General features: G+C 46.0%; 3 protein-coding genes and 1 long non-coding RNA gene across 7 annotated transcripts; 2 read left to right on the top strand and 2 right to left on the bottom strand.

Annotated features, from left to right (window-relative positions):
* Window positions 1-718: 718 nt before the first annotated feature.
* On the top strand, window positions 719-3,965 carry LOC127322210 (uncharacterized). Of its 2 annotated transcripts, none has more exons than XM_051351140.1 (7): window positions 719-927; window positions 1,020-1,065; window positions 1,165-1,248; window positions 1,910-2,069; window positions 2,647-2,917; window positions 3,204-3,415; window positions 3,630-3,965. In XM_051351140.1, exons 1-6 carry the CDS (start codon window positions 874-876, stop codon window positions 3,393-3,395), a joined length of 807 nt encoding a protein of 268 aa, XP_051207100.1. In that variant the 5' UTR covers window positions 719-873; the 3' UTR covers window positions 3,396-3,415; window positions 3,630-3,965. The 2 variants fall into 2 exon arrangements, with proteins under 2 accessions (XP_051207100.1, XP_051207099.1); XM_051351139.2 differs by having other exon boundaries at window positions 720-927; window positions 1,153-1,248.
* A 1,963-nt stretch (window positions 3,966-5,928) lies between these two features.
* On the bottom strand, window positions 5,929-7,182 carry LOC127322237 (uncharacterized protein At2g39795, mitochondrial). Its single transcript, XM_051351141.1, has 3 exons — window positions 6,884-7,182; window positions 6,388-6,746; window positions 5,929-6,287 (listed from the first exon to the last, which is right to left on the bottom strand). Exons 1-3 carry the CDS (start codon window positions 7,109-7,111, stop codon window positions 6,128-6,130), a joined length of 747 nt encoding a protein of 248 aa, XP_051207101.1. The 5' UTR covers window positions 7,112-7,182; the 3' UTR covers window positions 5,929-6,127.
* A 3,788-nt stretch (window positions 7,183-10,970) lies between these two features.
* On the bottom strand, window positions 10,971-16,141 carry LOC127322148 (NADPH-dependent aldo-keto reductase, chloroplastic). Of its 3 annotated transcripts, XM_051351137.2 has the most exons (11): window positions 16,048-16,141; window positions 15,818-15,911; window positions 15,233-15,284; window positions 13,002-15,132; window positions 12,831-12,895; window positions 12,587-12,711; window positions 12,217-12,293; window positions 12,026-12,113; window positions 11,651-11,923; window positions 11,303-11,554; window positions 10,971-11,209 (listed from the first exon to the last, which is right to left on the bottom strand). In XM_051351137.2, the coding sequence occupies exons 6-11, from the start codon at window positions 12,644-12,646 to the stop codon at window positions 11,126-11,128; spliced, it is 834 nt and encodes a 277-aa protein (XP_051207097.1). In that variant the 5' UTR covers window positions 12,647-12,711; window positions 12,831-12,895; window positions 13,002-15,132; window positions 15,233-15,284; window positions 15,818-15,911; window positions 16,048-16,141; the 3' UTR covers window positions 10,971-11,125. The 3 variants fall into 3 exon arrangements, with proteins under 3 accessions (XP_051207097.1, XP_071679079.1, XP_071679078.1); XM_071822978.1 differs by having other exon boundaries at window positions 12,831-15,132; XM_071822977.1 differs by having other exon boundaries at window positions 12,587-12,637; window positions 12,831-15,132.
* Window positions 16,142-16,416: 275 nt separating this feature from the next.
* Window positions 16,417-18,223, top strand: LOC127322140 (uncharacterized). Its single transcript, XR_007864553.1, has 2 exons — window positions 16,417-16,830; window positions 18,003-18,223. It is a non-coding gene; the product is annotated as an uncharacterized lncRNA (long non-coding RNA).
* Window positions 18,224-25,535: the final 7,312 nt, after the last annotated feature.

The following is a 25,535-nucleotide window of genomic DNA, read 5'->3' as shown; positions in this document are numbered from 1 at the left end:
AATCTCCTCGAAGGTGAAGTATTCGTGGGCGCTAAGTTTAAAAGAAAAAGATTTAGTACTATGGGGAATATGACGTAATGTGATATATGTGTACTGAGCCTCATGGACTTTATCTAACTTATCTACTCGTACGATAATAAGCTCCCATATAGATAAAAACAAAAATTCACAAACTATAACACTATGCATATCGATATAATTGAGAACATGTTTTTTTATGAGAAACATACAAAACTTTGTATTTAGCAAACAAATTTGCTTCTATTGATGATAAGCCAAATATAGTATAACCAACTTAAAACATTGAAGCAAACAAATTAACAACTTTTCATGATTTAATAAATGTCACTCCCAAGTATTTTAAAGTTATACTTACCAATATTTATTTAAGAATCAATGAAGGATCTCTATAGTTATTTCGAAATAATAAGAACACATGTATGATTTCCATCAAAAGAAAGTCTGCCGAAACAAGAATGCTTGTGTATTCGTTAGTGGAAGTGATGCCCTGTTTAAATTAATGAGATTTGCCAAAGCTTTTGACTCCATTTCGAAGAGAAAAAACAACCTTTTTTTTTGGGATGTTTGTTACAGTGGGAGTTGTCTGTGTGCCGATCAACAGTGTTGGGCCAATAGTTTCCTAAACGGGCTTTGTCGTAAGTGACAACTGCACGAGGCACCGCACCAGCCACGCACGCGACCTCCTTCCACCCGAAGCAAAGCCGAGGGCGTTCGACGACGACTTCCCCACGGCACAGCGTTAGTTTTCCCCTTTCCCCCTCCCCACTTCGCCAGAAATCCTCGATCCAATCCCGACTCCGGCGACGCCATGCGCAGCTGCTGACAGGCGGCGACCCCGAGCAACCTCGCGCCATGGACGAGGGCTACGCCAACCTCCCCACCAGCCACCTCCTCGGCTCCGTCCCCGTACCCATCACGCCCCGCCCCCCTATTCGTTCCCCGTTCCGCTAGGGTTTTCGCTGTTGATTTGGGATGATTAATCTGGTTTGTTTCCGTAGGCTGTGCTGACCCCGGATGAGAGGAAGCCCGGTGCCCCCGCCGAAGGTACGCGCGCGCGTGTCAGATTAGATTAGTGCCGCCGCTGCCGCTGCTGGGCTGAGCCTGCTGTAATTCTAATCGGTTGCGTTTCAGTTGGAAATGCAGCTGCCACCTCGCGCTTGCAGCAGTTCCCGCCTGCTCCTGGTGCCAGTGGAGGAGGGTACCTGCCTCCAGGGCCGCCCCCTCTAGGTAACAACAAGTCTAGCCTCTTAACCATCAGCTAAATGGGTCCAACTCTGTGTGCAATATTGATGGATCCAACTCTGTGTGCACAGTTATATCAGATAAATGGGTGTGGGTGTATTTTGGAGTAATGGGTTGCGATGTGGATGCCTTAATTGCTGATGTGACTGTATTTAAATGCCAAAGGCCCTAATTAATGTTTATGAGATTCAGTTTGAATTGGGTATGGAGTTTGATGCACTTAGCCGAGTAGTGATGATGTCTTGTGTGCAAGAAGTATTGAACAAACACGTGGCCTACCTATCCTGACAAATAGTGAACTGAGATCTAAGAGAAACTTGTTTTTGCATGAGTCATTGAGATTTAGTACTATAGCTGCTGTATGGAGGATGTGATGATAGTATTGTGCATTTCATTAAGGCTTCTGTTTGCCCGCCACGCACCACTTTTAGATCTTCAGAAAAACAATATATGTTCTGATATTCTAGGAACCCCCAGTTCAAATCTAGCACTGGCATCCACCTGTTCTTTGTTTGAACTTATCCAGTTATCCCTGACAGTGCGGAAATGATTTTTTTCTCGACGTTGCATCTTCAGTTTGTTGCTCAGTGATGTAGTCTCTTTTGTATTTGTTGCTCCATGCTGAAGTCTCTTTGCTTTTTCGCAGATGGCGATGTAGAAACACAGACAAGCTGGAAAGGATACTTCAACGTTGCCTCTTATGCTCCATATTTCAATGTCGATACCGATGTCGTTGTTGACAGGCTCGTCAGTTCAGTTTATCCAATGGAGGGATTTGTCAGGAAGATAGATGCTAATCCTGACATGTAAGTTTCTACTGTTAGGCTATTGCCAATCTGCCATCTGCTTCCGTGTTTTGATAAATGAAGTCTTGAGTACCATATAGTTGATAGTAAGTTATTGGAAGCAATGGTCCAGTATACAGTTTGTAACAAATCAAAGGCAATCCCACAAGAGATTGCTATGTTATACTGTGCGTTGTTAACATCTTGAGTGATATCATAAGTTGTAGCAAATGCACATGCATCGGTAGTATTGAGGGCATTGTTGGAGCATTGCCATCATTGTGTAGTGGAGTAATACTAGCATATTAGCATCAGGTGGCCATTTTAGAAGGGGAAGTGCAATACTGTAATTGAAGTTGTAGAGAAATATCAAATATGATGTAACAGTACTAATGTATATGTTGTAACTTGTACCTTATATATTAGATGGGGCTTGTTATGTATTATGATAGCAACATCATTTTTAAGGGAGCATGACAAGTCCAGCTTTTAAAACATTTCTTCACCCTCTTGAGCTTGAGGTCTTACTGCATTGTTTACTCCAATTATTTCGATATCTGAGCCTACTTTCTTGCCTGTGATAAATCTTTATCCACAGGTATGGACCCTTATGGATCACCACTACACTGATATTCATGCTGGCTGCATTCGGAAACTTTGCCACTTACCTAATGCAAAGGAAAACTCATCTGAATATATGGAACTTTGATGTTGGCTATTTCAATTGGGCGGCATCGGTCATGTATGGTTATGCTATCGTGGTACCTGCTGCATTCTATTTTCTGTTTCAGTATTTTGGATCACGCCCAAGCCTTGTCCGATTTTGGTGTATGTGGGGCTACTCTCTGTTTATCTTCATACCAGCATCTGTAAGTATTCTATTCCTCCCAATAACCATTTATATTTCCGTGCTATCACTAGCAAGAATATGTAGGAATTTTCACTTAGTTATGTTGCAGTTAGCACATTGCATATGTACCTTATTTTAGTTATGTAGGAATTTTCTCTCTGATGCAACTATATATAATGTAAAGAATATCTGGTCTGAGAATTGACTATCAAAGTAGTTATCTACTACATTGATCAGCATTTAGACTCACACTTCTGTTCTTCCACGCCTAATACAGATTGCCCTGCTATTTTTCTTTGCTTTAGATACTGCTACTTATTCCTGTGGAATTTCTTCGCTGGCTCATCATAGCTGGTACTGGTGGTGCATCATCTTGGTTCATCGCATTAAACTTGAAGGAATGCACTGAAGGAGCTGATCTGATGCCTTTGATTGCTAGTGCATCAGTGCTTCAGTTTGCGCTGGCACTGTTCATCAAAGTTTACTTTTTTGCTTGAGATCTTTTGCTGTTGCTCAGGTCGGCCACTCTCTTGCGTTACTGCCTATCCACAATTCTCTTTCTATAATATTCAGTTACTGCCTATCCGCAATTCTCTTTCTATAATATTCAGTTACACCCTTTTCAATAGTCGATACCGCAATGTTATTGTGTACTCATAATAAGTTAATAACATAGCAGTTCATTACTTAAGGGACAAGTTGTTTAACACATTTTCTTTTTCTTTTCTCAGGCTAGCAGGTTATTTTCTTTGTTCCTATCTTTCTGTTCTGCCATTCATCTTTCCGAGGACCAGGCAGATACATACATATTGACCCTAGTTTGGTAGGCTTTGGAGTGTCTGGTTTTAAGATTTTGACTCATGTAGCCAGGAGAATTTCTGTGTGTTTGCAAAGTTTACTAAGTTTGCCATCTAAATTTGCACTTGGTGAACTTTCTACCACCGTGTTGTACCGAAGTTAGTAAGAACGGGCACCTTTTTGGTTTGTACAATCTATTGGTGGTAAGCATGATCTTCTCATGTTTGCATCCAACATAACTAATTGATGTGAAGTATGTATGGGCCGTATGGTGTTTGCGTCCTTGCCATTGTAAATTGTTTCCATGAACAGCTTCAATATTTTGGCAAACTAACAAATTGGACTGGTCCGAGTGGTCCTATGATTTCGGACTGGCATGATGTTCAGTTCAAAATGTTCAGGTTTTATTTTAGTTCCAAAGCCTAGCCTGTCATGCCTAAATAATTAGGCACACAATGGTGTTTAGCCAGTTGCCATGTCACATGACCGATGTATCAAAACCTAAGCTGACACAATTGCATGTCAAAACAAAGTTGCTAAGAATTGGAACCTCTTGTTTGGTTTGTACAATCCATTGGTGCCAGAAGCATGATTTCCCCCCTCATAAAACAGTGATTTTTTCAACCATTATAGCTAGCTGATATAAAGTAAATATGGTAGTATTTGTGTACGTGTGCATATCATTAGGTTTCATGAGCGTATATTACATGGGCCAAAGCTCAAAAGTTAGAACCCGTTTGTTTTACAATTCATGTCTGGGATATCTTCAGTGCAATACATACATTGGTCCTATGATCCTAGACAGGTCCGATCTTCAGTTCGAGACATTTAGGGGCAGTTTGGTTCCCATTGCCATATTTTTGTGGCAAGCCACACTTTGTCTTAAGCTTAGCTTTGAACCAGACAAGCGTCCAGTCCCATGAGTGTCAAATATTTTTCACCAGGATTGGAACTTGACAAATATAGCAAGGAATATTCAAGGAACAAAATACTCGAGAACCGAGTAAAGCTAACACTGTCCAAACTACCCAAATTGAAAGGGAGAAAAACTCGATCTTCCACTCATGGCACTCTTTGTTTACCTTTGAGTTTCCTCAGCCAAGACAAATACCGATCCCTCTTTGTTTATCATGTACGTGTGTAAGAAATTGGTAAAATGCTGCGAGATACCCCTAATTCCCAAGTAGGGATGCAAAGCCTTCCTCAGGAAGGTTACTGCAAATGGTGCAAACACATGATAAACAAGCCAAGAACAGATCTGATAAAACCATCACACTATCATGTATAACAAAACAAGGATCTAACACTAACCTGAAATCATGTCCACCACCTAACGAACCACCAGATTCATCGCTCGATCCGAATTCCAAACTCTTGATGACGAGATCTGCAGGGTAGAGGAACAGCTAGCTGATCTCCAACTCTCCAAGCATCCAGCCTCCCCTTTGCGAATTCTCACACTGAGTGGGATATATTATTGATTCGGCACACCACTACCGGCATGGCTCTGTTTCTCGCCGTCTTCAGCTTGGCCCTCTTGCTCGCTGTCTTACGCGGCTCCATCAACAGGGCTGGGCAAGAGCACTTCAACTTCCATCTGCTCACTCTTTCAGGTCCTTGTGACTGTTATCCTGTTGGTGTCCTCTATGTCTTTGATCTCAAAGGGGAAGTCTTCCCCTAATACTTTTGCCTGGCAGAGCAGAATCACACATTATGACACTACTATTGCATTTCAGATCAACCACTATCGTCGATTTAGCCGCAGTAATTGGGAAGCGAAATGAAAATCTGTGTGCAAGAGGTGTAATTTACTCATGTGCTTATCCAGCATAACCAATTGATGTGAAGTATGTATGGACTGTATGACGTTTGTATATGTGTGCATAACAAATTGTTTCCGTGAATAATTTCAATATTTTGGCCAAGCTATTTTTTTCCAAACAGTTGGTCCTATGATTCCGGACTAGAATGATCTTCAGTTCAAAATACTAAGGTGTTATTCGGTTCCAAATCCAAGCCTGCCACGCCTAAAGATTAGGCATGCAACTTAGTTTTTGTTGCCAAAAGTTGCCACAATTGGATGTCAAATCTTCAAGTCATATTTGTGTGGTAAGTCCCACTTTGTCTAAGCCTATCTAAGCTTAGCCGTGGCAAAGTTGGCTTTGAACCAATCCATTCCCAAAGTGGCAAACATTTTTCACCAGGATATGTACTCAACAAATGCAGCATCGATTATTCAAGGAAGGAAGTTATAATCTTGATAACCAAGGCCAGTACAATATTAGATAAAGTAAAAGCTCTATAGCAGCATTTGCCTCCTTGAGTCACACAGCTCATAGCTACAGAATGAGCAAAATGCTCAAAAACTTAGTAAAGGTACATTGTCCAAACTACCCAAATTGAAAGGAGAAAACTCGATCTTCCACTCTACTCAACTTTTGATCAGACCTTTGAGTTTCCTGAGCCAAGTCAAATACTCATGGCACTCTTTGTTTATCATGTACGCGTGCAAGAAATCGGTAAAGTGCTGCGAGATGCCCCTAATTCCCAAGTAGGGATGCAAAGCCTTCTGAATCTCCTCAGGAAGGTTACTGCAAATGGTGTAACCCCATGGTAAGCAAACCTAGAACAGACCTGATAAAACCATCACACTATCAGCAAGTAGCAACAGCACAAGTGCAGAAGACTAACCTGAAAGCAGTTCCACCACTCAACGAACCACCAGATGCACCGCTCGACCGGAACTCCAGGCTCTCGATGACGAGCTCCGTAGGGCAAGAGCGGCAGCTGATCTCCAAGCACGAAGCCGCTGCCCCTTTGTGAATTCTCACCACGAGCGGGATACAGTAGTACTGGCTCGACACAACATCACTACCGGCGTGGCTCTGGCTAAGTTTTTCGCCGTCTTCAGCTTGGTCCTCTTCAACGGGGCTGGGCAAGAGCACTTCCACTTCGATCTGCTCGCTCTTACAGGTCCTCGTGAGCGTTATCCTGTTGGTGCCCTCCTTGTCTTTGATCTCGAAGGGGAAGTCTTCCCCAAGTATCTTTGCCTGGCAGAACAAATTCACACATTTTGACATCACTACATATTCAGATCAACCACTATTCCAAAATCAGCTGCAGTATTCTCAAATAAATAAATTAGAACCATCTGCAGTAAATGGGAGTACAAGAAGCGGACCAGTACCCAGTTAGGCTTCCTGCACTCGCTCTGGGCGGAGGAGATCTCGAAGTTTATGACCCGGAGGAGCTGGGCGTCGGCGGCGCTCGGCTGCGGAGCGGGGATAGAGGAGAAAGGGGATACGTGCGCCGCGCGGCGGTGGAGAGGATGGACGCGCCCGCCAGCTCGGCTGCCCAAGGCGGCGAGAAGGGCCGCCGCCCTTGGAGCGCGGCGTAGGGCGGAGGCGATGGCCATCGCTGCAAGGTTCTACGGAGGGTTTCGAGTTTTCCTTTTCTTTTTCTCACCTTTGCACCGTGCCACTACTAGTTCTAGGAGCATCTAACAGAACCCGTAAACCCTAAATCCCGCCGGAGCCGAACTTTTCCGACGGATTTACGGGTTTAGGCCGAATGTGTCGCAGATCAGCGACCGAAAAGATGGGCTGGCCCGTAAAATAAGTTCAAGGGTCCGAATTGGTCCCCGAATGGCCCTATTAAAAGGGTTCGCGTAGGGGAGTTCGGGTCGCAAACCCTACTCCCCTCCGCCGTTCCTCTCCCTCCGCCGCCGCCCCTGACCATTTCCGGCGAGCAATCCAGCTCGCCCCAGCCACCGATCGAAAGCCCGCCGCCACGCGATGTCGTCCCGTGGAGGCTCCCAAGGCCGTGGCGCCGGATTGGGCGGCGGCGACTCGCCGCCACGCTCGCCCGTCTTCCGCACTGACGCGGAGCGGCGGAAATGGAACCGGTCGGAGGGCGCGTGCAAGCGCACGCCCGCCGGTGGACGAACTGGGGGCTCACGCCCCCAGGGAAGCTTGCCAGGTACGGCAACACCGGTGAGGGCTCGTCCTCCGGCCAGTCAAGCCGCGCACCGCGGCTCCCCGTCGAGGACAGCAGCGACGACGAGGATCTCATCCTCGCGCGGTCGCCCACCTTCTCCGCCGGGGACTATGTCCACGGCAGCGACGAGGAGGACGCCATCCTCGCGCAGACCAAGGCCATCAGCAAGGCGGAGGCTCGCGCGCGCTTCGGAGGAGGCGGAAGCCGTCCGCCGCGTCCGTGAATACGAGGCGGCCCGCCGGGAGGCCCGCGTCCGCCGGTCGAGCTTGACGCCGACGACGACGCGACGGAGAAGAAGGATGGACTGCTGATAAAGCTCTTTGATGATCCGAAGATCCTCATAGCCAGAAGAAGCTCTTAAAGACCACACCACTCATGGGCGGACGTAGCGGGGGGGCCGGTGGGGCCGTGGCCCACCCAGAAATCTGAAAAAACAAATGGGTACCCCTAATTTCTGGCCCAGCTTTGACCAAAAGGGCATCCGCTCCCGAGCGCTCGAAGGCGAGCGACGGAGCAAGTTGTCTGATCAACGTTAAGGGAATCGTGTAAGAGACCTAGCTCCATCCTCCGCAGCTCCGCTCTCCGGCCGTCCGATGGCGGCTGCCCGTTGCGCCGCCCCCAATTTTCTGGCTGTCCCCGTGGCCCGGCTTGGCCCTCTGCTGGTCCGCCCCCAACTCGTCGGCAGCAGCGGAGCAGTCCCCCCAGCTCGGCCCTCCTCTGCTTTAGGTCTCGCTGTAGTCCGGTCGCCGGACCGGCCGCTCGCTGACGCAGGCTGGCCACCGCTCGCCCGCACGGCCGCACGGCCAGTTCCAGCAGGCAGCAGGGCATATACCTACCTTTCTCTGCTGTTTTTTTTCTTCAGACTGTTATCTGTTGTTTATTTGGGATCGTAGATCTATGTGCTGTAAACTGTAAAGGCAGAGTCTTGTATATGTGATAAACTATCTCATGTTTTACACATTGTATCTAACCAGATATGTTAGTATCTCCTCTAAATAGGTATCCGTAGATATGACAACTCATGGCTTCTATGTATTTGTAGTGCTATGTTAAACTGACTGTTTTAATTTCACTTTCAATTTCACCCAGCGGTGTTAACTCTTGATTCAATTGGTAGAGATTTCTGTCCATGATTTATATAGCAATCGTGCACATCAATTTTAGAATCAATTTGTCTTATATATCGTTTATTTGGCCAAAGTTTTCCACAATTAAGGGGGTGCAAAAAAAATTTTTTTGGAGGTGTGCCCCCCCTTTGATTTCTTCCTGCGTCCGCCACTGACACCACTCCCACAAGCTTCTCAATCTTAAAGACCACATCACTCCCACAAGCTTCACGGCATCACTGTCGAGATGGGGCTGAAGCCGAGGAGATCTTATTGGAAGAGATGCCACCACCTAAACGCGCCCCACCAATCACGAACCGTAAAAACAGGAAAAATGGAGCCTCCCGTCAGGCTCAGGGCCGACCTGACCTTCGGGCCGAAGAATCACCCTAGGTTCGACCCATTATAGGAAAAGCCCATTAGGCTTCAGGCCACGGGCCAGGCCTCTTCCCTAGTTGCAGAAAACCAAGGCCCATCCTGACCTATCTCTTGGGCTCAATATCCAGGCCCAGTCCTAGCCCGTTTGCATGGTCTGGCTGGGCCGCCCATGCGCATGTATAAAAGGTGGAATACACAAATAACCAACATCCCAGACATAAAACATGGTAGGTGTAGCATTGATCTCCATGTCACTTTCACATGAATGGGTGGTTCCACATCATTGCCAAAAACACGTGGTCATGCTCCAAAAAAAATCTGAACGCAACATTTTTGTGTGTACAAAGCAAATTTAGAAATGCAGCATCATTTTGCAATATTTTTTTGCAACGTGTGAAGTGTAACAAAAAAAAATTGGGACATTTTGAACACACCAATGTTGCAAAAAAAATAAAAATTCATGCATCAACGTTTGCAGTAAAATGTAAAAAAAACATGTCACCATTTGTAACTTAAAAAAATTAACACATTCAACATATGTGCCAAACGTCACAACATTGAGAAAACACGTTTAAAACATGGAGAAATCCTTTCGTAGCATAAGCCTAAATATCATTGTAGCATTTTACTCGTACATGCGCATAAAAAAAAACTCATAGCTTTTCAGAACACCTTTTGTAACATCAGAAATGTCCCGATAGCGGCAACTCCACCATCACCGAGCTGGACAGTCGACATCCACCAGTTCGTCGGAGACGAGGCTCCCCATCTCTCAATCTGGTGACTCTAGAGACATATATTGTTGGATGTTTTCTTCTCCGACCCTAGTGGCCTGGCAGTGCTGAATACCAAGCTTTGCCATGGAGGCATCAACCCCATTTGACGGCCATGCGATCTTGCCTTCGATGAGCCCCTTGAGGTATCTTCTATTCGCCAAATAGTCAAAAATAAAATAACTCATTCCACAAAACTTTGAAGTCGTATTTGTCCACTGTTCAAGATACAAATACTAAATATCACACCGGCCATTGGATGCGTTATATCATTAGACCATCTTTAAAAAGTTTATGAAAATCATTTGCCAGAATTTATTAGAGGGAGAATGCTTCTGCATCGTCGGATCGCATTTACCTTATCTCGATGTTTCCATCGACAACACGAACTCGTCCCATGGCGCTTCTTAATATTGGCCGTTTGGCCCCACTAAATCCAGCTATTGCAACAATTCCGCTCAGCATACTCACACAAAACAACTGTTGCGGACGAGGAGAACATTGTGGTTTTCACCCGCACCGCAAAAGCGAAATTCACACCTAAGACAAAAGAGTTGGTGGTGAAGGAGATGTACAATGATAGAGAAGTGAAGGTAGTGGGGACGATGCCCAATTGGTGAGGTGGAGATGAAGGTAGAGCAGGATCAAAATCTACATCTAAGACAATGGGAGGAAAAAAAAGAGCATATTTCAGGCCTTTGCCATTTTAGGTTAGCAGGCTAACCATTGTGACATAATCAAGTCCTTCATTGGTCCTTCGTTCCATCATATAACATGTTATTATAACCAATATAGGAGTATATCATGGTAGTAACATTTTATATTATGAGACGGAGTGGGATGCATATTACCTTATCTTCAGTCACTTTCTCCAAAGTAGCGTGCATAGTAGTTAACACACGCAAGGAAGAATTGGTGGGTACAATTTAGTCACTATCGGTGTCTATCAGTAGAAAATTGGTACTAAATAACAAAGCTAACACCATTGATTTTCTGATCTAGCTTTACCGCTGGCTCTTGATGCATACAAAAAAAATTCTTATATAGATTTTTTTTGAGTAATCTTATAAAGATTTCAATCGTTATACACATCCTTACAAACATTTTGTGATGCTTTTCAAATTGCTCCAACATAGACACATAGCCACTGAAATGGAGAAAGGCAGTGACAACGCTTCAGACCTCGCCGTCCCAAAAATCCTCCACGGACTTGTAAAAGCTGGTGGGATGTGTCACAAACTCGTACTTGAAAAGCCTAACCTGCATTTCGATCGCCCAACCACCTCAGTCTCAGATCCATCAACAAAAAATAGAAGAAACGGAATGAAATACATATGTGTATGGAATCCTTGCCTGTTCGATCTGGGTGAACTTGGCCATGAGGTCCTCGGGGATGCACCAGCCAGATACATCGATGTTCTCCCTCGTCCACGCCTCGTTGTCGCTCTTGGGAAGCACGCTGTGTCCCATCTGGACGCCCCACCGAAGCGCGACCTGCGCGGGGGTTCTCCGCAGCCTCTTGGCGACGGACACCACCACAGGATGGCTCAGCACGTCAGGCCCCTCCTTCCCCGGCGATCCAGGCGAACCCAACGGCGCGTACGCCTGCAGCAACTCGTATCAGCTTCAGACGAAATGCGAAGACGATCAGGTGACCAGGTTAGTTAGATGCCGATCGAAGCAGAATGTAGTGAAGATTACTGAGAGGTGAACGCCGCTGGAGTGGCAGAGGTCGCGGAGCCTGCGCTGCTGCCAGACCGGGTGGCACTCCACCTGGTTGGCCGCCGGAGGCACACGGGCCACAGCGAGCAGGTCCTCCAGCTTCTTGCATGAGAAGTTGCTCACGCCAATGGATCGAGCCTTGGACGAGTCGTAGAGCTTCTCCATGCCTCTCCATGTGGCCGGGATGTCAGGCTTCAGGTAGTTCTCCACGCTCAGCATTGCTCCTTTCTTCGCGCGCACTGGACCATGGACCTGGTAGCAAGTGATAAAATAGCAATGTACATTAGAAGATTATAACAGGAAGTGGAAGAAGGTAATATGCTGGAATCGATGATACTATGCATGGGATTTTACCAGGTACAAATCTAAGTACTCCAGCTGCAGATCATGTAGCGTGGATTCAATGGCCTCGGGCACATCCTCTGGAGCATGATGGGTACACCTGAGAAATTCAGAACATTTTTTGTAATGATCAGAATTAGCCTGGTATGGAATATTTCTACTAAGCATTTCTGCAGCTGGAGAGGAAGAGGTTGACAAATCACCATAGCTTTGAGGTGATGAACAGATCTTCACGGTTAACGAGACCCTCGGCGTATACTTTCTTCAGAGCCAAACCAACCTGCCAAGGAAGACGCAACTCAGAAGATCTACTTTCAGGCTTTCAGGTATATGGAGACTGGAGAGGTGAGCATCCGGCAGTGAAGAATTAAATTTGTGTGCTTAATTTGCGGAGGTCTCCACACTATCTCCACAACATTACTTTTGCCTACTTTTGTAACGTCTCGAGTCCTTGTAAATCTAGGCCAAATTTACCAATTCCAGTCATATTATTATTATATACTACACATGTAACTCAGCTGACATCAAAAGGCTGATACAAACTAGCATCATGCAAGACTTAAAAGAAGTTACCTCTTTCTGATTACCATACTGTGGAGAGCAGTCAATATGACGATAGCCTGCCTGCAGCATTGCAAGTAAAAAACTTTCAATTCTATGATCTCAGAAACTGCAGTTTAGCAGTTCTAGATTGTTATCTGCAAATGGATATACAAATTACAAAAGATCCGGAATGACAACTGAAAAGAAAATCAGAATAGAACAGAACGGAAAGCCACGATCTCGACTAATATACGGCAACCAGAAATGAAAATACCTTGATAGCAGCGCGGATGGCTTCTTCAACAACGCCAGGTGAAATTTGCCATGTACCCAAGCCAACTGACGGGATCGTCGCACCCGTGTTCAGTACGAAGGAACTAGCCATCTATAAATCCTACGAGATCAGACTGAACTTGCTTGAATTTGGGCAAGAAACTGAGCTCACCAAGTCCTTATAACAGATCGCCTTTGAGATGAAGATGCCCACTGTAAGCATGTTAAGCATGTCCAGTCACCAGTGCATCCCTGCTTGATGTTAGTGCACAATATACAAGTAGGGAGTAGCTAAACTGTCTCAGAAAAGGACAAGCATGACAGAACCACACCAACAAACTAGCACACACCAGGTCTAGGTCATATTTTTAAGCATAGGTCAAGTCAACATGTACAGGGAAAGCACATATCTACACGTGGTTACTGACAAAGGACAACCATGTGTATGAATAGAAAGACTAGCAGAGGAAGTCATGTAGCAACATCAAGATGCTGGCTACTAGTTTTTCACAAACTAAACTAGGGTCTTCTTTAAAAAGAAATTTGAATCTTCGTAGAAACTTTTCCAGCTAAGTGCAGAATGTGATATAGGAGATTTTTTTAGAGGAATATAGGCGCTAAACTTTGGGCGAAAGTATCACTCATTAGTAAAACTAGCCCATAATGGCGTGTGTTGCCACGCCCGAATAAAATATCACGAATAGTGAAATATACCGAGTCACGAAACATGGAAGCTAAGTTTATATGAAACAATTAGACGGTGAAAATATGTGGGGATCTTTGAGTATTTTAATAGTCTCTCGATATGGATAGGTCGCTCAGGGTATCAATATCTCTTATAAAGCAAAACCCTACTAGAGGGATAGGTTGCTCAGGGTATCAATATAACTTCTTTGGTACGGAATCGATGCGCCGTCTATACTCTGAGATGGATCTGAAGATATGTGGCGTCCAAATACTTAGCAACTACAATCTCGAGTGACTGATCGAGAGAAAACATTTGAATAGATGTCTTCTTTGATTGTGTTCTCCTTGCAATCAAATCAAAATATAAAATAAAAACAGTAGCCACGTAGAAAATAGTAAGGAAGTAGTAACTAAGAACAAACAACAAATTGGCTGACTTATGATGGCAATTGTAAACGGAAAATCTAAATAAAGAAGGGAAACTGAAGATGATTGTGCTATGCTGCCCTTCACTGCAACTGAATCAAAATGAAAAGAAAGGCATTAGCCCGTAGAGAATAATAATAGAGTACTAAATAAAAATGGACAACAGACTGATTCATTTACACCGCTAACTGAGTGAGGAGATGAAAACAGTATAATGAAAAATGAGAAGCTTGTGGCTAACAAATAAAATGCAGAGAGATGTACCTTTTCATTACAAGAGTGGCACCTTAATAAAGTGTGCTGAATCAGATCGATGGACTGCATGACTTCGCACGTGGAAACTATTTCCATTTATATTCCCTAGGCCAAGCCAAGCGGCACGTAAATACCATCAATCTATTATTAGTTGATAACTGTCTCTGCTGATTGATATGTGATATCATTGGACTTCCGATTTATTCTGAACTTGCACCTTTTTCGTTAGTGTTTGATACAACGCCTCACAGATTGTGATGCAAAGGGTCTCGCAAAATCCTCCTTTAAGAGATTATCCAATGGTTATATAGCATGAAATTATCCAATGCAAAGGGGTTACAAATTATTTTGTAGGAATTATGAAATAGTGGCGCAAGCCAATGAACTTTTGCCTTATTTTCTGGACATGCCATATGCAACTTTAGACAATGAACAATTACTTCATATTCAAATTTTCTGCACGTAATTAGATAATTTCTGCTAGGACCGTAGAATTGGCTACAGAAGAATAGTCGTATAAAACCCGCTTTTCTCCTGATATTACGGATAAGAAAACAAGTATGCATTGTCTTCTTCCATAGAAATCACCAACACAAATTCGTCTTTGATGAAAGGAATCCCTGTTTATAAATTGACGTGTCTCATCCAGAAGCTATTCTCTATTCCTGAAATAAATTAAAATTGCACAGTGGATCTCTCCGTTCCCAAATATAGACATTCCAAAGTATTAATTTAGCCTGCTTGAGAAAACTAAACAGTTTTTGTTTATTATTTGTAGGTATACACTAGCAAATGGTAAGAGGATACCGTTGATATACAACCATCATATTTATTTCTGATCTGCTACAAATTATCTAGGTTGCTCAAAAAGGACCTCAAACTAACATACCCTGGAAGCAGCACTTTAACAATCCTTTCTTCTTAATTTGCTAGATCTGTACAAACCGGCAAACAGTAGATTTGTCATTTGATCGGATAGAAGATGAAAAAGACGTGTTGAAATAACTACATCAAGATGTGTATCTGACTTCTCACCTGAAGGCATTGCGTAACCCATTTTGGTAAGGGGTGGACTTGATCAGCAAAACTGAATTTAAAGAAACAGATTGGCATGAGCTAAGAAAATCAATGTCTATCAAAGGATGAGATGGTGCTGATTGCTTAAAGAAATGCAATTGACATCTCACTGGATTTTTCCTAACAAGTAACAACAATGGAGTTCCGAAGGTTCCAAAAGTACAAATCTTGCTGTCGCTATATATACTACTATCCAACATCACATAAAGTAAATGATTCGAATTTGCGCGATAATCAACTGCCATTAGGTGATCTTGGAAAAAATATATATAATGACACTTTTTTGTGGGGAATTTTTTTGCGGGGAATATAAAAAATGACTAATAAAGATGGCTTGGAATAGATAAGGAGTCGACGACTGAAATGTTCAGAGTAGGTACTGTAACAAATATGATCGTCTAGCAATTGATTTTATGCTTACCGTAAGCTGCATATAATCCAAGATTTACTACGTTAATCTCACCCTGCTAAGTGTCTGGTGCATGCCAGGGGATTAAGTAAGCATGTCATGTAACTATGTAATGAGGGAGAGGTGAGCTGCACCTGCAGGGAGATGCACGACCGGCGTGGAAGGGCGGTCGTGGTGGGCGGCGCCGGTAGAGGTAAGGGGAGGGGCTCCGTCGCTCGAGTCTGAACTCTGAAGAAAGAGATCGGGGTCGGGGTAAGGGCCGGGATCAGGTCAGCGACATCGACGCCTAACCTAGGATTTCCTGGGATCATAGAGGCAAGTCGGGGAGAAATGGAACAGCGTTGTGCTCCTTGACTGCCGGTACCTCGCTGTCGCCGCCGCCTGAGGGGCTTCCGATTCGTGAGGCATCCTGAGCTAGGCGAACAGGGAAGTTGCAACGGGCCTGACAGGCCCGTTTGAGGGTTTCAACCCTTTTCAACCCGATTAACCAAGTGTTTTTTTTTTTCTGAGCGGATTAACCAAGAGTAGCTTTTTTATACAGTCAATTATCATATAAATAGTACATGGTAGAGATCTCCAACTACTACCAAATAAAGTTCAAAAATTTAGCAAAATATTCGAGATTTTCAAACTCTTTTCTCTTCCATGACATAATCTTGTATTTTCCTGAAGACATCACACAAAACCATAGACATGTAAATACGGGAACGTATCACCTGAAAACGATCCAGTTTCTGCAAATCTGCAAATGCCCACACAGCCGTTGGATCAGCTACAAGTAGTCAGATCTCGTCGTACCGCTTAGCCATCGTGCACTTCGTACAGAACACCCTACACATCTGTTTACATCTCACTTCAGTCCCTGTCCCTTTGTGTCTCCTTACCTAGTACAGAACGAATTCCCCACTCAACCCATCTCTCTCAGCTCTCCCGAGTTCCCATCCGAGTACGAGCACCATGGCGACGCTGCCCAAGCCGGCCTACCCCAGGTCGGCATCGCCGCTCAGCTAGCTCCTCTCTGGCAGTTCGCAGCCTCAGTTCTCCGCCGCCGCAGGCTGCTAGGTCCTCGCCATGAATAACTCCATTTGCAAGATCTGGGCGTGGGCATCTGAATCTAGGGCTTTCTATTTAGTTAGTCCTCAACGAGGTGAGTTTAGTCTTGTAGAAATTTCTTGTTATGGAGTCACTATATATATGGAGTTTAACCATCCCAAAAATATTGGGCAATGTATGTACACGAGTATTTCTTTTTCCGAATTTCTGTGCAAAGCTAATTTCCGCGTGGAATTTTATTTTATTGGTGATGATGAAAATTGACATGCAGCGAGTAATCTTATTACATCCAGACACTGTTAATTTGATGATGACTGCACCATGTGCTAACATAGAGTGTTGTAGATTCAGATCTATGATGATGTACAATCATCGTCATGTGCCTTCTGTGTTGTAGATTCAGAATAAGATTAGACTTCTACCTATTACTTTAGATATTCTGATGGCAACATTTTTGTTTCTCACTTCTTGTCCGTACCCTGTGCTATTCATACTTTCTGCAAACAAAATAGATTAATCATGTTTGCTGACTAAATGAATGTTGTTACTCTCATAGTATCATGTGCTATTCATACACAAGTATTTCTTGAGGTTAGACTAAATATTTTTTTAGGACTAATGGTTGCCCATATATGATGGCTTGCAGGCCCAACTGTAGTATTTGATCAGAGTCTTTGTAAATTGTAATTGTGTATGCTGATTTTATTTGTACTGAAACATACAGGGTAGTCACCTCGGTTGAGCTTTATTGACATGCCATTTTGTTTCAAACCTTGTAATTTCTGCAAACTTCAACAAGCAAGTTCAACCAAAGTGGCCATAAGTGACTTTCTTTACCATCTATTATGTTCACCCGCAGCATTATTCCTTGTTTTGAACCGCTTGAGTCGCCTTCCAGTTGTTTGCATCACTACCGGATGATAATGGAGCCACATTATTTTGATCCAAGATGATGGGAACTTTTTAACCACTGCCACCTACTTGCTGTCATGGTTAGCACATCTACTTGCTATCAAGCCTGACACTAACGATTCCACCATTTTTATGTAGAATGTCCCTAACTAAATGTGTACATAGATCAGAGTGGAACAAATCTGTAGTCTTAAACCTTCATGTTATCCTTCCTTTTTGACTTAAAAAAAGATACGTGCCGTCTTATAATAGTCTTAAACATTTACATTCACATAGATTATTTCCAGGAATTTGAATGATTTTCCCAGTCTTTTTCAATGGCATCTCATTAAATTTGTGCATTTTATTTTGCAGATTTTTGAAGCACAACAATGCACTCCATAGGTCCATTCAGAAGCAGATGCCGATGCGGGATAGCCGTTCTTGCAGAATTTGAAATATGTGTTATCTAGAACTTTTTTTATCAGTTAATATTTTTTCTGGAACTAATCCAAATGCAAAGCTGTGCAGCAAGATTGCACTGAAGTCTGTTTGCTTTTGCATTTCTCTGAATGGGTATATAGTTCGATTGTTTAGTTCTTAACTGTGAGCCAACAACACTAGTGCTAACTGTAACAAAAAAATACTCTATAAGCAAATCTTTTTCAACATACGTACAAACTCATGATTAGTCAATGTTGTGGAAGATAAAGAAAAAATCAGTTAGTATATACAGCCAAAAATTCACGAAACAACAAACAAGTCATTAAAGTAGTCACTGGTACAGGAAGGCCTCGAGATGGTGGTACAGGAACGCACATCACGAACTGTACAGGGGTCCTCGTACGTTAGAAGTGACATTTGTCAAGGACCTCTTTGCAAACCGTACTTGTGACTGCGGGCAGTTTTCTGTAAGATGACTAGCACATGACTCCAAGGAGACTCCAAGGAAATCTGGATCGCTGGTCCAAGATCTAACCGCTCAGAATGGAAATTTGCAGATTTTCAGGATCTGCCCATTTCCACCTGATATGCCCCCATGTAAATACCAACGATCATTTTCCAATAATTTTAATTTAAATCGCAATGCCAAGACTACGTACACGTGTGCAATTATTACAGTAGTAAATCCACATCGACAAGAATACCAACAACAGTATGCCTAGAAAAAATAACCGAACAACCTAGTTGACGTCACTGGGAGGCGATGGAATAAATCACCATTGTGGAGGACATAGCAACCGGGACAAATATTTTGAGGATAATTCTCCTCTAAATAACCATGAGAAAAGATCTAAAACCGATCTAGCGAAGCAAGATCCAAAGATCCATAGCTTGAAAATGATAATCTTCCGACCATTAAAGTCGAGAATGAGATATTGTCATCCAAGATTTGCCAGTCCAATATGACAAAGCCATGTTAGTGTCCGTAAGTGGTTGAATTTTCCCATTTCTTAGAAGGGAATTTCACAGGCGGCCATGAAGTTGATTCTTTCTCTTAAAGAGGGAAAACATGGATGCCCCTAGTTGTACAAGCTCATCTCCAAACACAAGAGGAAGCATAGAGCGGATTTTCGAAACCCCATCACTCGTGTTCTCAAGATCTGGATTGTGCAAAACCAATAATTCTCCTCGCGACAATAATTAGGAAAGATCCATACCGACTGGCGAAATAAGATCTTAAAATCCATACCTAGAAAATTGTAATCTTCCACCACCATCATTGACTTTGAGATTGAGATGTCATCATCGAACGAAGGGCCGATGATCATTTATTGTAGATGATGACATCTTTATTAAGGCGGAGGCCAAAAAAGAAGATGACTGATGCGTGCAGTTAACACACGTCCGTTGGGAACCCCAAGAGGAAGGTGTGATGCGTACAGTAGCAAGTTTTCCCTCAGAAAGAAACCAAGGTTTATCGAACCAGTAGGAGCCAAGAAGCACGTTGAAGGTTGATGGCGGCGAAGTGTAGCGCGGCGCAACACCAGGGATTCCGGCGCCAACGTGGAACCTACACAACACAATCAAAGTACTTTGCCCCAACGTAACAGTGAGGTTGTCAATCTCACCGGCTTGCTGAAAACAAAGGATTAAACGTATTGTGTGGAAGATTATGATTGTTTGCGAAGAACAAGAAAGAACAATTGCGATGATTGTATTTCAGATGTAAAGAATGGACCGGGGTCCACAGTTCACTAGTGGTGTCTCTCCCATAAGATAAATAGCATGTTGGGTGAACGAATTACAGTTGGGCAATTGACAAATAAAGAAGGCATAACAATGCACATACATATATCATGATGAGTACTATGAGATTTAATCAGGGTATTACGACAAAGTACATAGACCGCTATCCAGCATGCATCTATGCCTAAATAGTCCACTTTCAGGTTATCATCCGAACCCCTTCCGGTATTAAGTTGCAAGCAACAGACAATTGCATTAAGTATGGTGCGTAATGTAATCAACACAAATATCCTTAGACAAAGTATCGATGTTTTATCCCTAGTACCAACAGCACATCCACAACCTTAGAACTTTCTGTCACATCGTCCTGCATTTAATGGAGGCATGAACCCACTATCGAGCATAAATACTCCCTCTTGGAGTTACAAGTATCAACTTGGCCAGAGCCTCTACTAGCAACGGAGAGCATGCAAGAACATAAACAACATATATGATAGATTGATAATCAACTTGACATAGTATTCAATATTCATCGGATCCCAACAAACACAACATGTAGCATTACAAATAGATGATCTTGATCATGATAGGCAGCTCACAAGATCTAACATGATAGCACAATGAGGAGAAGACGACCATCTAGCTACCGCTATGGACCCATAGTCCAGGGGGTAAACTACTCACACATCGATCCGGAGGCGATCATGGCGATGAAGAGCCCTCCGGAGATGATTCCCCTCTCTCGGGCAGGTGCCGAGGCGATCTCCCCGAATCCCCGAGATGGGATTGGCGGCGGCTGCGTCTCTGGAAGGTTTTCCGTATCGTGGCTCTCGATCGGGGGTTTCGCGACGAAGGCTTTAAGTAGGCGGAAGGGTAGGTTTAGGGGCGACACGAGGGCCCCACACACCAGGCGGCGCGGGCCCCGGCCCGGCCGCGCGGCTCGGCGTGGCGGCGCCTCGTCGCCCCACTTCGTAATCCTTTCGGTCTTTTGGAAGCTTCGTGGAAAAATAAGACCCACGAGCGTTGATTTCGTCCAATTCCGAGAATATTTCCTTTGTAGGATTTCGAAACCAAAAAACAGCAGAAACAAAGAATCGCTCTTCGGCATCTCGTCAATAGGTTAGTGCCGGAAAATGCATAATAATGACATATAATGTGTATAAAACATGTGAGTATCATCATAAAAGTAGCATGGAACATAAGAAATTATAGATACGTTTGAGACGTATCAAGCATCCCCAAGCTTAGTTCCTACTCGCCCTCGAGTAGGTAAACGATAACAAGGATAATTTCTGAAGTGACATGCTATCATAATCTTGATCAATACTATTGTAAAGCATATGAGATGAATGAAGTGATTCGAAGCAATGGTAAAGACAATGGTTAAACAACTGAATCATATAGCAAAGACTTTTCATGAATAGTACTTTCAAGACAAGCATCAATAAGACTTGCATAGGAGTTAACTCATAAGGCAATAAATTCTTAGTAGAGAGTTTTGAAGCAACACAAAGGATGATTAAGTTTCAGCAATTGCTTTCAACTTGTAACATGTATATCTCATGGATAATTGTCAACATAAAGCAATATAACAAGTGCAATAGGTAAACATGTAAGAATCAATGCACATAGTTGACACAAGTGTTTGCTTCTAAGATAGAAAGAATAGGTAAACTGACTCAACAATAAAGTAGTAGAATGGCCCTTCGCAGAGGGAAGCATGTGTTGTGGGTATACTTCATGGGTGTACCATCGACAGTGCCTAGATCCGGCAAGCCCGGGTGGCCCACAGACGGTGATGAGGCATGTGGCCCATCGGGCGGCCCAGTTGCTGTTGATCATGAAGGAAGAAGTCCAGCCCAGGATCAGCAGGCCGGATCCGTACCGACCTAGGAGTGACCCGGATCCAGGGAGGCCCATGAGGAACCCGGATCCAGTACGACGTGTATGGAAGGCGGATCCGTGACGTGCACGGCAAGATATTGTACCGTAGCTAGGCTATCTGTAATCCGGCTAGGACTCTCCATGTAAACCCTAGATCCGTGCGCCTTTATAAGCCGGATCCCGGGAGCCCTAGAGGCACAACCACAACTCATTGTAACAACGCGAAAGCGCCTAGATAATACCAGACAAGCAGCAGTAGGCCCTGTCATCGTGCAGGTGTTCCGAAGCTGGGTAACTCGCGTACCACCGTCCCGTGTGCACTCCGCCCTATGGCCCCTACTTCTTCTCCCCCTCGCGAGGATCCCTCCTCCGAGGTACCGTCGATTAGGCAACGACAGTTGGCGCCCACCGTGGGGCCTGTGGCGTCTGGAGGCCGGAACCGGGAGGGTTCCGCCATGGGAAGCTACGACGACACCATCGCTGTGGGGCGCGTCCTTTACGCCGGAAATCTGCCGATCGTCCCTCCGGATGAGTGCTGGATTCCGGCTAGGACAAACCCCGTCAAGCTCTCCATCGTCCCAATTGGCGGCATTCACATCTTCATCGGGGAAACCGTCGATTCCGACGGAAACCCACTGGTAAGTAACGCAGACGCGACCGCCGCAGAGCTGGACGCTGTCGCGAAGATCCGATCTGAGATGCAGGAGCTTCCCAAGGAAGATTCCGCCTCGGATCTGGAAATTTCAAAGCCCACCCAATCCGCCCCGAGCAGAAACAAAGGTGGAAGACCAATGCAGATCCGCACGGGTTTCCCGAGTGTTAGAAAAACGAGAGGTGCCACTTCGTACACTTCTTGGCCCATACCGCCGGAACCGCCCCTCAAGAAGACGGAGTTGGTCCCGAGCAGTAGAGGCACCGGAAGCGGCGCAGATCCGGATCGAGCTCAGCTTGTCGGAGAAAGCGAAGCTCCGGTTGAAGAGTCGATTTTGGGCAATCTGAGCCCAATTTCCGGCGACACCCCGTCCATGGAATCTGATGACTTCGTCCGCAAGATAAGGGAGTATGGATACGGCGATCAGCCTGAAGTCGACTCCGCCCAGCCCAAGCGAGGTTCTCGCAACGGTAGCAGCGCTGGGACAAACCGGATCCGGAGACCAAGTCAGCCAATCGACCCCCAACCATCCCATCAAGGATCTCCAATGTCTCGGTGCGACCCCAAAGGGATTCTCCCTCGGAGGAAATCTTGTCGCCAGAGGAGGTGGCCGCGCGAGCAGTTCTTAACACACCTATAACCCCGGCGACGCCGCAGATCCGGAGGCCCTAGAGACCGCCGAAAGGAAATGCTGGCCACAGCCAAGAGGCTCGCCGATACCGAAGCTGCGTTAAGGATAGGAAGGGCAGATCATGCAGCACGGACGGAAAACTTCGAGAGACAGACCGCGAGATTGCTGCCACACTCGAGCAGGTCAAGAGCATGAGGGCTGAGTGGGAGGTAAAGATGACCTATGCGCGAGCGAGGCCGATCGAATTGTTAGAGAAGCAATTCCGCCTCGCAGAATACCCTTCAACACGCCCGCAGATCACCACCGCCGGAAACTCCAAAGGACAACATGCGAAAGCTGCGGAATGGATGAAGAAGAAGGTCGAAGAAGTTGATATCAACTATCTCCGCACACTTGTCGCTTCAAGCAATGCAGCAGCAGAACAAGGCGTATACTTCGCGCGAGTTGGAATCCAATCCGGATAACCGTGTATCTACCGCGCAGAAGGACGATGAATCGCACACCGGATCGTCGGAGCGCAGGAGAAGGGCCAGGGAGCACCCAAATCCGATCCCCGTTCCGTCACGTACGCCTCCGTCGGATCCAAGGAAGGGAAAGGACGCGATGTACTCCGGAAGAGACAAATACCGCAACCCCTCACCTCCACCCAACGGTTACCCGCGACCCCCTCGCCGCCGTAGTCCAGCCGGAAACACCAGGCCCGTAGGGCATGGTGCGCTTGTTATCCGCGATAACGTGCTGCCAAGAAACGTAAACAGGAGCGCTCGCCGGAACCTCGCCGGAATCGTAACAATGTTCATGAGCACGAGCCCAGAGGAGTCGGAATGAAGATCGCGGTCCGTAGCCTCGCCGGAACCGCGATCCGAGAACCTCGTCGGAGCCGCGATCCAGAACCTCGCAGAGCCGGGACCCGTAGCCTCGTCGGAGCCGTGACCCGAGCCTCGCCGGAACGACCAGTGGCAGCCAGCGCCAAGGCGAAGGCAGCCACAGGAGCCGGAGTCGGCACCGGGAAGGCCGAGGAGATTCAGATGGCGGAAGCAAGAAGTCGACCGCCCACCTCGCAGGTCTCCCTCACCACCACCTAGCGGTGGCGGCGGAGGTGGAGGCGGAGGCAATGGCCGGAGATCTCGCTCTCGCTCCAAGTCTCCTCGCCACGGCTCGCGCGACGCGCGGGACCGCCTTAACGAGTACGTAACCGACTACATTGGTCCGAAGTGCTTTGGCGGGATGATTCGAGAGGAACCAAAGCCAAGGATGAACCTCAAGCTACCCGGAAATCAAGCATTATGATGGCACCGAAAGGCCGGATACCTGGATTGAGGATTACTACAATGCTGTAACCTTCGCCGGAGGAACCCCTAACATCGCCGCCGCATGCTCCAGCTTGTACCTTGTAGGTCCAGCCCGGATCTCGCTCGGCGACCTCGAGAAGAACTCCATCTTTTGCTGGTTCGACTGAAGAACGCTTTTGAGAAACACTTCAGGGGCACCTACAAGAGACCTGCCACAACAAGCGACCTACGGGCTTGCATCCGTAAGAAGGGCGAAACATCAAGGAATTTCCTTACCCGATGGTTGGCATGCGTAAACGAGTGCGAGAACGTTGACAACCGCACGGCAATGCACGCCTTCATTGGGGGCTTGCGGCGAGGAGGATTGTTGCGACACAAGCTAACCTGCATGGTCAATGCAAATCAACCGACGTTGGATGACATGATCACCATCGCTAGCGATCACCGCCGCCGACGACGACGCAGCGGTGATCTCGCAGCCACAGCAATCCCCCTGCACCAACAAAAGAAGAACCGTGACAACGGCGGCAGCGGCAGCCATAAGCGCAAGAACCCCGGTGACCGGAAGAGTGGCGGATCCGAGATGGTCGCCATGGCGTTTCAACGCGGAGGTCCAGGAGGCGGAAGAGGACGCGGACGCGGAGGCGGAGCCGGCAGGGGTCGGCGGCATACCTCCGAGGTCACTTCTGCCGATCCCGCGCACCGCAAACCTATGAGGAGTACAGAGACATGCCCTGCTGGCCCATCCGGATCCGGTTCTGTGGAAGTCCACTCATACCAACCGCAATCGCAAGTGGGTCAATGATCTAAAGAACGACCCGGAGGCCGGATACAAGCGCGCCGGAAGCACCGCCCTCGCGGAAAAGGTGGCAAGGGCAAGAACAAGGACAAGGAGGACGATAGTTCCGAGGCGATGGATGAGGATGATAACTCGCCGGATCCCAAGGCAGATCCGCAGAAAATCCAACCCATTCGACAAAAAGAGCGTGGGGGCTTACCACACTTTCCTCGGAACCCCAACGATGCGCGCCTCCAAGTCAGCTACCGGATCCCGAACGCCATAGTTCCGGCCGTGCCGCAAGACGTCAGTGGTCGGAAATCCCGTGCACATTTGATCGGAAGGATCATCCCGCAATTGTGCCAAAGGAGTGCTACGCCTTGGTTGTAAGTCCCCGCATAGACGGGTATGACTTCTCCAAGTGCCTCATGGATGGCGGAGCTAGCCCGAACATCATGTACCTGGAGACTCTAGAGCGGAT

This window comes from Lolium perenne, chromosome 1 (assembly GCF_019359855.2).
Source record: "Lolium perenne isolate Kyuss_39 chromosome 1, Kyuss_2.0, whole genome shotgun sequence".
In the NCBI taxonomy this organism is placed as follows: domain Eukaryota; kingdom Viridiplantae; phylum Streptophyta; class Magnoliopsida; order Poales; family Poaceae; genus Lolium; species Lolium perenne.
This window is presented reverse-complemented; position numbering and strand designations above follow the sequence as displayed.